Source organism: Cibotium barometz, chromosome 52 (genome assembly GCF_041138505.1).
Source record: "Cibotium barometz isolate CiBa-2024 chromosome 52, ASM4113850v1, whole genome shotgun sequence".
NCBI classification, from domain to species: Eukaryota; Viridiplantae; Streptophyta; class Polypodiopsida; order Cyatheales; family Cibotiaceae; genus Cibotium; species Cibotium barometz.
In genome coordinates, this window is record NC_141097.1 from 34,095,242 (window position 1) to 34,108,773 (window position 13,532).

General features: G+C 43.7%; 1 protein-coding gene across 9 annotated transcripts in view; it reads right to left on the bottom strand.

The window, feature by feature from the left end:
* LOC147609089 (uncharacterized) overlaps nt 1-13,532 on the bottom strand; it is a 61,345-nt gene that overhangs the window by 14,045 nt on the left and 33,768 nt on the right. For all 9 annotated transcript variants that reach the window (XM_086788122.1, XM_086788124.1, XM_086788131.1 and 6 more), the window contains 3 exons: nt 9,196-9,367; nt 8,971-9,111; nt 8,778-8,888 (listed from right to left, as the gene is read on the bottom strand). In XM_086788122.1, coding sequence (XP_086644248.1) covers nt 8,778-8,888; nt 8,971-9,111; nt 9,196-9,367 — 424 coding nt within the window. The remainder of the gene's footprint in view (nt 1-8,777; nt 8,889-8,970; nt 9,112-9,195; nt 9,368-13,532) is intronic.

Genomic DNA, 13,532 nt, shown 5'->3' on the forward strand with positions numbered 1-13,532 from the left:
TGGTCGGTGCATCTTGCTAGTTAGCTCAGCTCGTGGCTCGGTGGGGACAGCCAAGACTTGTGGGTTTTGCCCACGGCTATCATGGTTGGGTGGTGAGTCAGGTCTGCACCCCCTACATGTTGTTTGGTTTTGTTTTGCAAGTTTCGAGTCGTGTTTCAGGAGCGCTCTACGGGGAGATCCGTGGGGATTTGACAGGGACACATTTAAGTACCCGAATTCTACATAGCCTCATCCAAGACTCTAAGATTTGCACTAGGATAAGAGGGGATTTGGGAGAGGCTAGATTTTCACTCAAAAGCAGCCACAAGCGCCTGGGATGCAAGCCTTGGGGAGATTAGCAATCTATTAAAGTAGGCAGTGCAGAGCAGATTGGGTGGCTTCCAAGATCAGGAGAGGAGCATTCACAGGGACCTACCTTCTCTATAGCGGCTTCAGGAGAGTGCACCAGATAGCACGTGGAGTGAGTGTAGCTTCTTGCCAGCATGTGGTACAGCGCCTCCTAGTGGTCTTTCTCCTGCACCTGTATTGGTCAGGTTCAACGTTTGATCCGCAACTTTCAATGGGCTGACGACGGGAGGCCTGCCCGTGCGAAGGTGACCTAGAGAGTGATCATTCAGGCGTGTCACAAAGGGGGCCTAGCATCATCGACCCCTCCATTCAAAGCCGTGCCCTTTTGGGCAAGTTGGTTGTTGGATGTCTTCTTCTTCCAGGTGGTGAGCTTTGGAAGGACTTCATCATGGCTAGGATCTCCGCCGGCACCCCGATTTTGGGAGGCCCTTGCCCTTAGAGCACGAGATGGGTTTTCACATAGATGCAGGCACGTGGCTTTAGCCCAGCATTGGAGGACAGATTTACAGACACTCTCTTGCGTGCTTGGGATCAGCCGTGAGCTCTAGTAGCCTCTGAGGAGCATATCAGACAGCCTCTAATATGGAACCCTATGGTCCATCCGCCTGGCGGTCACATGCTCGAGGCTCACCCGCATGTATCATGGGGAGCTTTGAGCATGGGCCCCGCGGGCTAAGTCACTTGGAAATTGGCTTACATTCAGACAGCTAGCCCCACAGGCCCAAGAGAGGGGCCTTACCCCATGGGATCAGGGGTAGACAGACTTAGCCTTGACATCGACGACTCCATCCCTCTTGAGTGGCTGGCCCCGATACCGGACCCTCCTCCGCAGCAGTGACTGTTCACCACGGATGATATAACCTTGGCAGTGCATGGCGCATATGAGAGCTCCCCCTTACTCACCTTCTCTATTGGACCTCATGGCAGATTGGAGAGAGTGGAGACACCCTTCGAGGATTTCAGGGGATGCACCTTGCAAAGGGTTAGGGTGATTGGTTTTCATGCACATGAGTGGCACATCGACCCACCACCAGCTAAAGTGGCCAGAAAGAGACTTTGGCGATTCTGGATTTGGGAGGACTGGTCTCTCACGGGAGAGTGGACATGGCATGATCCGGAGGAAAGTGAAGAGACGCCTGGTGACACCCCCTTTTTGCATACCTTGCACGGCTAGGCTGTAGGATTCAGATGCCGAAGGCTGAGGGCACTCCAGCATCAGCAGGACACTGGCAATCCCCTTAGGCCTCTTGCCACACTCTCTCTCAGATTTCTGGAAGCGGCTGTGGTATAGTTTTCGGCCTCGGAAGATCACTTTTGTATTTAGCCATTATGGTTGTTTTCTAAGTAACTAATAGAAGGATCCTTTTCCTAGAAAATAAAAAAGGATGTATCTATGCCTACCTAGACCGCTTCTATGTTGATGATTGGGTTCTTGATAGTGGAGGATGTATATGCATTGCAGCTGGGACTATGAAGTCCGACGAGTGCCCACCCGACCACTTACCCAGTGGTTTGAAATCACTGATCTTCACTCATCTTGGGCAACATGGCTTTAAAAATAGAGAAAATCATCAAATTGAAGCCTTTGCATTTGTAGAAATTTGAGGCTTGATTCAAAAACAAGCCTCCTACATCAAACTGGACCCTTTACTGAAATATGGAGAGAATCATCAAATTGCAGCCTTTGCATCCGTAGAAATTGAGGCTTGTAGCCTCCTACGTCGAATTGGAGCTTCTACAATGCCATGGAAGATCGAAGCATCTGCATTGAGCATCATTGGCTTCCGCAAAAAAATCTGCATTTGCACTGGCATGGAAATGTCGCCGAAAGTGACTACTCTTCACCGACATGTATGTTCCAAGGACGACTCCTGAAGGATCACAACATTAGTACAAACAAAGAAGGGCGCATGCAAGCTCACCACCCAATTGTAGGTTCGCATCCGCAAACCACCTCCGAGCCAAGGGCTAGGGTTCCACTCCCACAGGTCCATGCCAATTAGCCATGGCGTCTCATACCACCAGCACCTACCCACAAGGGCCCTTGGCAAGACTACCCGTGATCTGCCATGTCCATGGCACAAGTAAGCCTCTTGGTCCAAGTTTAGACTACCCTGAATCAATAATGACCCAAGACTCAAAATCTGAACCTTAGCCACCCGAATCTGCTTGCTATTCCTAATCCAAGGCTTCTCCCCTAACCTTGTTAGATTAATCCCTAACCCCAAGGGTTAGGGTTAGGTATGTAACAAGAAGTTTTTAAACTTCCAAAATTAGTGTTTCCCTATTGTGTTTGAGTCACGGGTTCTCTGCGCCAGTAAGTCCCCCAAAATTAGTGTTTTCCTATTGTGTTAGTCACGGGTTCTCTGCCCCAATAAGTCCCCCAAAATCTAAATTAAATAATTTGTGTGTGTTTCCTTTTTTGTAATGCTCCACCATTATTCCCTCTTTACCCCTATTTAGAGCAAGGGGGGGTTGTGTCTTGATAGACTGATGTAAGCTATCATCTAGTAGTTAAACTCTTATATCAAGCTCGACATGAGAGTTTGGGTGTTGGCATCACTGTGTTCTTTTGTAGTTTAGAATCCATATCACTGTCACTAATGAAGGTTTGCCAAGCATCACCCCCATCACTTTGAAGGGGGGTTTGTTTGGTATTTCGGAATTAGTTGGTGTGAACACCCTTTTTGGATGTGAACAGCCCTTATTTAGTTTTGGTCAAAAGATAAGGCTTAAGATGCCTATAAAAGCACATACTTGGGTGGTTCTATTAACATTGAGCATCACTTGAGTTGTGCAATCTTCTCTCTCTTGTTTGCTATCACATCTCTATCTCTATCTCTTTCTCTCCCTCTTTACTCTCTATATCTCTCTCTCTCTCTCCCCCCTCTTACTCTATCTCTCTCTCTCTCTGCCTCTTACTCTCTCTATCTCTCTATCTATGTGCCACTAGTTGTCATGGCTTGAACCTCCATCTCTCTCTTTGCATTGGCACCATTAATGCTAACACTCATCAGCATGTGAGGAGTAGTGGGAATTTGTCCGGGACCTCAAGCCTCAAGGCACGATACCTTGCCTCCTTCAAAAACGAACATCCTCACTGTGGAGATACTTGAAGATCCCAATCTCGGTGATGAAGCTGAGGTGGAAGAAAGGGTCTTAAGTGGCGGATCTCTTGTGCCTCCACCTCGAAGACATCAAGCTCCATCCATGAAGTCAAACTTGCCTAGCCAATGAAATCTGTAATTCGAATGTCACCCAAAAGGTGGGAAAAACTAGTAACCTCATCTCAAAGGGTGTTGTCCCACTATCGCGCAAATACAACACTCAAGGAAAGAAGAAAAGAGGGTTAGGGAGGGAGTTGTGAAGAATAACATAGACACAGCGTGGAGCCACCACATCCATAAAAGAGCTGGTGCCAAACAGGAGGTATCTTAAAAAACCATAATCCTCTGAGTGCCCTATGAGAAGAGGGAGAAAAAAAAGGGGGAGGGGGGCGCCGAGACCAGAGAAGAGCATATGATTCGCGTGCAACTTTGCAAGAGTGGTACCGAGGCACCCGGAAGGGTCAAGAGTGGTACCAACGTGCCAAAGAAGAGCATATGATTGGCGTACAACTTTGCAAGAGTAGTACTAAGCCACCCGGAAGGGTCAAGAGTGGTACCAAGGTCACTCTCAACTCCGAGATGCAGCTAGAGGACAGAAAAGGGGGAGAAGATAGTTGTACATAGCCACTTATGTTGTACTATGCAAATGCACCACTCCGTAAAATAAAGGACAATTTTAGACTTTATCCTTTTACATTTATGCCTTTTAGCTGAGATCCTAAATCACCACATGCAACTACAAACAACTCTTGCAACCCATGTCAACTAACCAACATTTGGAAAACATTTTATCTGTTAAATCTAACAATCAATTGGAAAACATTGGAAAAGACATAATTTAAATCCAAAACCCCGAAGCCTGTCTAGTAGAAATTGTGTGTATTTTTTGTGAGAGGATAAAATTTTATTAGTTATGGCATAATGCAAATTTATAGGTGGAAAATTTATGAATTCTCAGAGAGTTTGGAAAAGATGTCATTTAAATCCAAACCCCAAACCTGGTCTGGTAGAAATTGTGCATATTTTTAGTGAGAGGATAAAATTTAATTAGTAATGGCATAATGCAACTTTTGTAGGTGAAAATTTTAAAAATTCTTAGAGAGTTATGGGTTCAAGCCTCTAAAAAAACTTTATGACTATCAAATACCTCAAACCCCTCGAAATTAACTTGGAGCCATGTGCACATGTGCACCCTATTGTAAAAATTAAGAATTCCTTTGTGAAGGGTTGTATTAAGGTCTAACACTTGGAGCAGTGTGCACACGTGCACCCCTCTTGTAAAATTCCTTTGTAATTTTAGGTTAATTTAAAGGGGTAAAAGAGAGGATAAATATGCAAGTGGAGTGCATGCATGTACATGCTATTTAGAACTCAAAGGAGATCTAGTTCATTAAGGAAACTTTCCCATGGATAAACTAGTTAATATCAAGCTGCTCTTTCTAGCCTACCCTCTCCCTTCCCCTATAGAAAGGGGACCCTTCTCTTCATTTTCTCCATGAGTTTTTCTATGGGGATTGGTGAAAGTTTTGCTCATCTCTTAAGGCATAGAGTAGGCTTGGGAATTAGGGGAACCCTTGTGCATATCTTGCACAAAAAGTGTACAGCATTGGGAATCATAGTAATAAGATAAGACCTTAAGAAATTCTTATAACTTTCATGTGTGTACTTTCTTCTCATGAAATTTGGCATGAAATACCTATTAGGCATATTTTTTGGGAAAGAGTTATGGCATTGCCATAGTTTATAAAATAGCGGGTTAAATAATTAAACTTGGGATCCTTAGCAGATAAATTCTTGTGGATATGGTAAGTTGGTGTTTACCTTGGTTATCCCTAACCGTTTTCGGATTTTTAGGATAAGGATAAAAAAGTCACATAAGGTAATGGTCCCCCATTTGATAAAGAATACTTCTCAACTTACAAAACTTAGGACTCATAGATCAATGTGCCCTTTCTTAACTGTAAAAGTCTTAGTTTATTGAAAAAATTTGGGATTGATTCCAATTGTATACGAGTGACAACTCCTCATCAGTCTTGGAAGAACTCGTGAGAACTTGTTTCGAGAAATTGGCATTCCAAAAGGATCACTTGGGAAGGAGCCTCGTCTAAAATCCTTAAGCGGAATGGAAAAATGTGAAAAGAACTATTGTGAAGCATGTCCAAGATTCATCTAGAAAGACTTGAATTATCGTATTTAGCTTGCAATAGATTACTTGCCTTTATTGTTAATTGTTTGATATGCTTGAGACATATTGCTTTTATGAATTGTATTGTGAGACGTGTTGTTGTGCAATAGCGGCCGCCTGTGACGGTACCACTTAGGTTGGATATAGTCTGTGTGGATGTCATCCACAGGGTGCTTCATATGAGGGCGAGCGATCAAGATCTTAACCCCTCTCCAGCGGGCATGGGTCTGCTCCCTAAGCTTGGGTGTGGAATCCCAGAGAGCTAGTTGTGCTGGATAATTTCTTTCCAAGAGTGACTCGGATCCTAGAGACGGAGCTAGTTGTACTTGATAATTTCTTTCCAAGTGACTTGGATATAGACTCCCGTAAGCTAGTGTTCGCTGGGTTTCTCAAGCACTCGAAAGACTTATACCAAGCGTTGTACCGAATAATTTCTTTCCAAGTGACTCGGATATAGACTCCCTGAGCTAGTGTTAGCCGAGCTTCCCAAGCACTTGGAAGAGTTATCTCAAGTTCTAGAAAGCATTCTGTGGAAATTCTTGGTTTCTAGAGACTAGGATAGTGAATACTAGTGTCTGCTGGGCATATATCGTCTTGTTGGTTTTACTCACGGGCAAGTATTGATTAAGAACTTTCTATAGTTTGGCCTTGATGGAACAGCAGATACTAAATCCATGGTGGCTTGTAACACTTTATCCTTCCAAAGTATGAGGGGAGTTTCAATATTAAAGATCCACATATTCAATGTAAGGCCCTACTTTGTAAGTTGGTGAGAGCGCAGCTTCCAAGAGCCCAACCTTGGAATAACTTTTTTGTCCACCAGATTCTTCATTGCATACCTTCAAGGGGCGGTGATTGGTTGCCTAGTGTGAGGTTGGTATTCACGGGGGAGAAGACATCAGACTTTCTGATGACTGCAGCCTGCATTATGTCAGTTAGACAAGCTGAAATATAGAAACAGACGATCATGTGGAATGACCTTATCCAACTGGGAGATAGGACACGGCCTTCACAGTGGGTTCGTAAAGGCTTCCAAATAAGAAGAGGAAAAGACTAATAGAGGACCTTCGTGGGAAGCAGAGACCCATAGTGCAGATTGATTCGGCCATACCTCTAGACTGGATGGCATGGGCAGGCAGCAGCTCCAAGTAGACCAGTGGCCTGGATCAGTGCCTTCTTCTCTAGGATTGGTGTTCCCTTACAAATGATTGGCATACCTTGAAGCAATAGAAAGAAGATACAAATTACTCACGACACGGGACCATCATCTCATTTAAGATGGAGTCCTCAAGCCTATTAGAGTTTTGGCCAGCAAGCATAGTTGCCAAATGTTTCGTGAAACAAGCCTTTTTAAAATGGTTCAAAAATATTTTGTGAGGAGAGGGGGATGTTCATCTCCCAAAATTTTGGCCTTGATACATTTAGCAAGCCCTATCATTTTGTACCCTAAAACCATCAAAACCTCAAGCATTAACAAAGATCTGATATCAAAATCTGAATTTTCCTAAGAAATCAGGTCAAATCAGCCAAAATTCATCAGATGCTACCAACCTCGAAAACAAGGTGCACAAGGCCCAAGGAGGCCTGCATAGAAAGATTCCGTGCACAAATCTGCACGATCAGGGGGGATGGTTGCAACCATTGAGACGATACGCAAACCGAGATGCATGTACTTTTGTGGGTGCACAAAATGTGTCACTATCAAATGGGCTTTAAATTTTTAATAATTGGTTCAACACATACGAAACGTTTTGAAGCATTTCGTACATGTATGAAACGCACTTGACCCCCTTGCCCAGAGTCAGCTTTCCATGTTTTTTGGTGTCTTTAGTTGTGTGAAGGCTGCCCGAATAGACGACACATACAACGGGACCCTCAAGAGTGGGAATGGATTGATGCACAGCATCCCATCATTCTCTGACTATACAGTCAGGAAAGCTAGGCGAATACAAATCATACTATAACGTGAGCAGCAGCTCCAGGTAGACCAGTGGGCCGTGGCCACTTATCGGTGTCTTCTCTAGGACTGATGTACCCTCACAAGTAATTAGAAGATTCAGACAGATTGGAAATTTCTTTTAATATTCATGACTGGTTCTCCTCCTGCTATTTATGACCTTTCCGCAATTCCAGATTTTCATTGGCTTTTTATATCTAAGAACTATCCATTTCCTAGTTTTTCTTTCATAGTTCTGGGCCATTTCTATCTCATACACAAATGTTTATGATGAATTGTAGAATATCTGCTACAACAATCTATATGCATAAGTTCACACACAAATATCTCATATCAAACTATAGATCACAATCAAATACGTGCTTGAGTGAGAGCAACAGGGCTCCTTTTACCCAAGCAAGTGCTCAAGACATGTCCTCAAGACACTCTTCTAAAATGATGCAGCACTCTTCCAAGGATAAGGGAAGTTTGCTTTCTTACAAAAACACAAGAAATCGATAAAACACAAGAAATCGATAAGGCAAATCCCTCTATGTATACTTCAAGAGGAGTGATTTCTTTCTTGTAAAAAGGTTATATCTAGGCCACACAACTTCATCCAAATGTACCCATATAGTCCCTTCAAAAATCAAGGATGTGTGCTCTTTTCATAAAGCTTGTAAGCTTCATGACTACCAACAAAAGTGTACTATGATCCTAATCAAGAAGAGATGAAAATGTACACTGGTAAAGGATAAATAAGCAAGAGGATTTCTAAACCTGACATGGCCTCAAATAGTAGCACTCAGTTAGAGTCTACGTACATATAGCAATCATGTTATATATTAAACAAAACAACCAAAACCAATATGGTGAAATCAGATCAGATATGAGAGAGAGGAACCATGGTATTTTATTCTCCACTGCTCTGGGGCTTTTATGGCAGCATACTTCCCCCATTTGGTTGAGATCTCCCTACCTTTTGGTTGGAGATCACCCTTTGTATGATTTTATTTTACTTAAATAGAAGTCTTTTTTCTGGGAAAAAAATGGTGAAAACAGTATAATAAACCTTGAGATATATGTAAAAATAAAATATACCAGAGTGAACCTGTTAAGGGGTCTTGCCAAATGTCAACAAAACTTCCAACATGAAAATTTCACTTTTTAGTAAAATATTAGGTGCTTGAAACACACTCACCTCCACAACACCACCCTGATTATGTTCAGCAACTGTTTTTTTTGAGTTTGACTCTTTGCTAGATGTTTGGAAATACACTTGAGTCGCTCCCATAAACCGATTTGGACCATCCTACAATGAAACATTAAGTTTATGACACTCCTGCAAAATCAAGATAGAGGAAAGATGTATCACAATAAAGGTCTACACTTACAAGCAAATCTTCAGGTGCCCTGAGGAGCTCAGACTCGGATGTTGTTGCATCCCAATCTACACCCTGTTCTGTAGCTATTTCTTTCATCAATTTTAATCTCACTTCTCCATATGGTGCTCTTACCGACAACTTTTCAATAACCTGGCCATAAAAGGCACACGTCAAAAGAAAAATTCCATTAAATTTGTAAAGCTCAAGCCTTAGGACTAGCTCTGCTTATCATACCAATCTGTTAACACCACAATCAGGCCGCAGCTCAGCAGCTGCAGCTACGAAATCTTTCCCATATTTCACAGCAAAAAGACTGCAAATTTGCTGCAATTCTGGCAGATCAGCACATCTTGGAGCAGCAAAAACTAGACTTGCCACTGCCTCTCGTAGATCCAGTGGGCATTGTCTGTGACACAAATGAACCAAGTATGGACCATAAGAAGATAGATTGTAATGAAAGGGACATGATGTCCACAAAACTTTGCGATCTTCAGATGCACACATCCTTTCACAAAAGCAGCTTTGACAACATCTAAACCACACTTTTCCTCTTTCTAACCAGTGGAGAGCTTGATTCCAGACATTCTTGGTTCCTCAATAAATGTTCCGGTCACATTACTGCACAAGAGATAGACAAATTGGGAGATGACGCCATTGAAGGCACCCAAAACCTCTACATTCGTGCATTATAAGGTTTGATTGCCACTAAAGCCATTGCTGGCACCAAACCCTTCCACGTTCTTGATTGTGAGCTATCTGTTACGACTTACTGATCATAAGTTTCACTTTGCATGTTTAGAAAATAGTAAAATACAATAGAGCGCTCGATCTGATGGCCACCTGGCCCCATATACAAGGATCTTCTAGGGCTGCACAATCAAAGCGCAACTGCTTTATGAGACAATGGGACCGTGGGATATTCTTTTCCACGACCTCTACGTACGGGACTCTTATGGCGGCATAATGCCAAGAACGTGCACAGCAGTGAAGGCGGCCGCAAAAACACAATGGACATGTGTGAAGCATAGCAATGGTGGCTAAGTTGGCTCTAATACCATGTCAGCATTCATTGTGCCAAGATGGAGCATATGCAAAGAGTAAGATGGAGGTTCAAGCCATGATAAGTTCTTGCACAATGAGAGAGAGAGAGAGATATGATAGCATAATCAAGAGAGAAAAGATTGCAAAACTCAAATGATGCTCAATGTTAACCACCCAAGAAGTTTCACAATGAGAGAGAGAGAGAGAGAGAGAGAGAGAGAGAGAGAGAGAGAGAGTAAAAGGGGAAGAGAGAGAGAGATGTGATTGCAATCAAGAGAGAAAAGATTGCAAAACTCAAATGATGCTCAATGGTATTAGAACCACCCAAGTACATGCTTTTATAGGCATCAAGCCTTATATCTTTTGACCAAAACCTAACAATAGAGAGAGTAAAAAGGAGGGAGAGAGAGAGATGTGATAGCAATCAAGAGAGAAAAGATTGCGAAACTCAAATGCTGCTCAATGTTATTAGAGCCATCCAAACTACATGCTTTTATAGGCATCAAAGCCTTATCTTTTGACCAAAACCTAATAAGGGTTGTTCACACCAACTAACTCAACAGCTCTGACCATAAGAAGTTGAAGATCACCCTCCGCAACTGTCAAATACAAGGACCAGAGTTAATTGGGAAACTATTATCCTTCCCAAGCACGAAGTGCCCCTATGCTCATGAGCATTAAAAGCAAACTTCAAAATTGGAGTAGTAGGAAGCTTGATTTGTCCTCTAGAGCCTTGGTAGCTAACCAAGTGTTGTTGGCGACTGCTTGGTTTGTCACGTGCTAGGTGTTTCATAAGGGATGCATTGGCCAACTTCGTTGGCTTATTTGAAACTTCCTTTGGTCAGGATTAGATGGCACTATACACACCAAGGCGAGAGTGGCTTGGGATACCATTATTATGCCTAAGCAAGAGGAAGGATTGACATCATTGACCCGGAGGTGCAGTGTAAGGCTATACTTTGTAAGTTGGTAGTCAAAGGATTTCTTCCTGGCACTGAGCCTTGGAAGGACTTTCTTATGCTGCAGATTATTTGGTGCATTAGGGGAGGTGATTGGATTTACAGCCCACGTTTTATCTTCTCGGATACAAAGCACTGACCTTCTTCTTCACCCTTGGTGAAATCTCTTCTGTGAACCCAGGATTGCATGCGGAGCTTCTTGGTTCATATTCCTCCACGATCAATTGAGGAGGATAACAAGCAGCCCATTGTGTGGAATGACTTGATCTTGGATGAATTTGGTAGATCTATTGGAGCAACCACGCATATCCAGTGGGCTGCCTAAGTGACTCTTCTCCCCTCAGTATTGGATTGGAAAAGGCTCATGAGTCTCATGGAGGATGAAAGAATGCTTCGCACCCAACACTTGCGAGGCACTAGTCAGAGGATTGTGCAGGTGAATAAAACCATACCTAGCCACTGGATCACAGGGAACTTTGTGGAAGGGGCTCATCACTTGTGGTTTGGGGTATTCTCAAGAATAGGCCTTGACATTCAGGGAGCCCATGTGAAGGATGGACCGGAATCTCCTATCATGACATGCGCACAAAGAGGCTTGTTGATGAGGAGGAGAGAATCGATAGATCCAAGTATGGGTGTAGCATCCTCTCCGATGGATGGAGTGACCGGAAGAAGAGAGGCATCAACATACTTGTCTCTTGCCTCTTGGCACATACTGTGTGTGGGGCGTGGATTCTGGGAAGGCGTGGATTCCGGGAAGGCGGGGAGGAAAACACCAGGCGCATTCATATATCGCCATATTAAGCAACCCATCATGGAGGTAAGTTTCAAATTGCACTCAAGTCTTAAAGTTTAAAGTTTAGCATATGTCATATGTGGCTATGTCATGACTCAAGTCTCATACGCTCATTGCAGGAGGACTATCCCTCCATAGCATGGACGCCCTGTGCCTCCCATTGTATTGATTTGCTCATGGAAGATATAGGTAAGTTAGTGTGGATGAAGGAAGTAATGGCCGAAGCTACCTCGATTGTCACCTTCTTCACCACAAAGGTGAAGGTGCTTGCCATGTTCCGCGAACATAGCAAGCTGGAGTTGAAGAAGCCTTCATCCACACGCGTCGCCTACATGTGGCTCCTCTAGGAGCGCCTCTACAATGTGAAATCCCCCATTTGCCAAACAATGGTCTCAACAATGTGGAATGAGTAGGATGAGTGAGAATCGGCAGAGGCCAAAGCCATGCAACGGCTTTGCCTAAAGGAGGAGTTTTGGCAGTCGGTTCGCACTATTGTCATTGCGATCACGCCCTTCTATAGGGTATTGCGGATGACCGACATGGAGGGAACCACCATGTGCCTTCTCGTTCACTTCATGAGAGAGGCCATAGCGGAGTTGGGAACTTCTCCTTCCATCAACAAGGAGAAGCGCAATGGTATGTTGGCCTTTGTGGAGAAGAGATGGAAGTGTATGCAAAGACCTATCCTATCCATGGTCTTGCCGCATTATTGTATCCGGCTTACAAATCACCCACCCTCTTCACCGACGTGGAGTTACTTGAAGACCGAGATGCTTTCTTGTCCAAAGCATTACCGGAGGATTGCCATGGGAAGTTCCTTGAGGAGCTCATTAACTACAACAACCAAAGGGGGGGAGCCGCGTTTGCATCTACCGCCTACTAGAAGAGGGAATCCCTTGTGAAGCCCCTCTTCTGGTGGGAGACATTTGGGTATGTGCTCTGAACCCTCCAAAAGGTGGCTTTGAGAATCCTAGCTCAAGATTGCTCTTCAGGTGCATGTGAGAGGAACTAGAGTTCCTACTCACATGCACCTGAAGAGAAATCCTAAAGTGAGTAGGAACTGGAGTTCCTACTCACTTGTACACACGAAGTTATGGAATCGCTTGAGCACACAACAGTTAGAGCGGCTAGTGTGTTGCCAGGCTAACCTGCGCATGGTGCGCGCGATGCAAAAGATGCAACCGGTGAGACATGTATTACTTACAAGCATTCAAACTTCAATGTTTATTGAAACTAAATTCTAATACATTGCTTGTCACTTGATCATTGTACAATGTAGGTGAATGTGGATGCTCAAAGGGTGGCTTTGAGAATCCTAGCTCAAGATTGCTCTTCAGGTGCATGTGAGAGGAATTGGAGTTCCTACTCACTTATACAGACTAAGTTACGCAATCGCTTGAGCACACAACACGTAGAGTGGCTAGTGTATTGTCGCGCTAACTTGCACATGGTACACGCGATGCAAAAGGTGCCGGCGAGACAGGTATAACTTACAAGTTATAAGCATTCAAACTTCAATGTTTATTGAAACTAAATTCTAATACATTGCTCGTCACTTGATCATTGTACAATGTAGGTGAATGTGGATGCATTCAAGCTCACAAGGGGCACTCTTGAGAGTGTTAACAAAGAGCAAGATAAGGAGGAGAGGATCTATGCAAAGATCTATCGAGAGCTCAAGTCATTTGATCAACGACCTACGCGCACTTGTCGTGGGCATGGAGGTAGTGGCAGAGGAGTGCAAGTAGGAAGCCGTGGATGCACGATTCATCGCG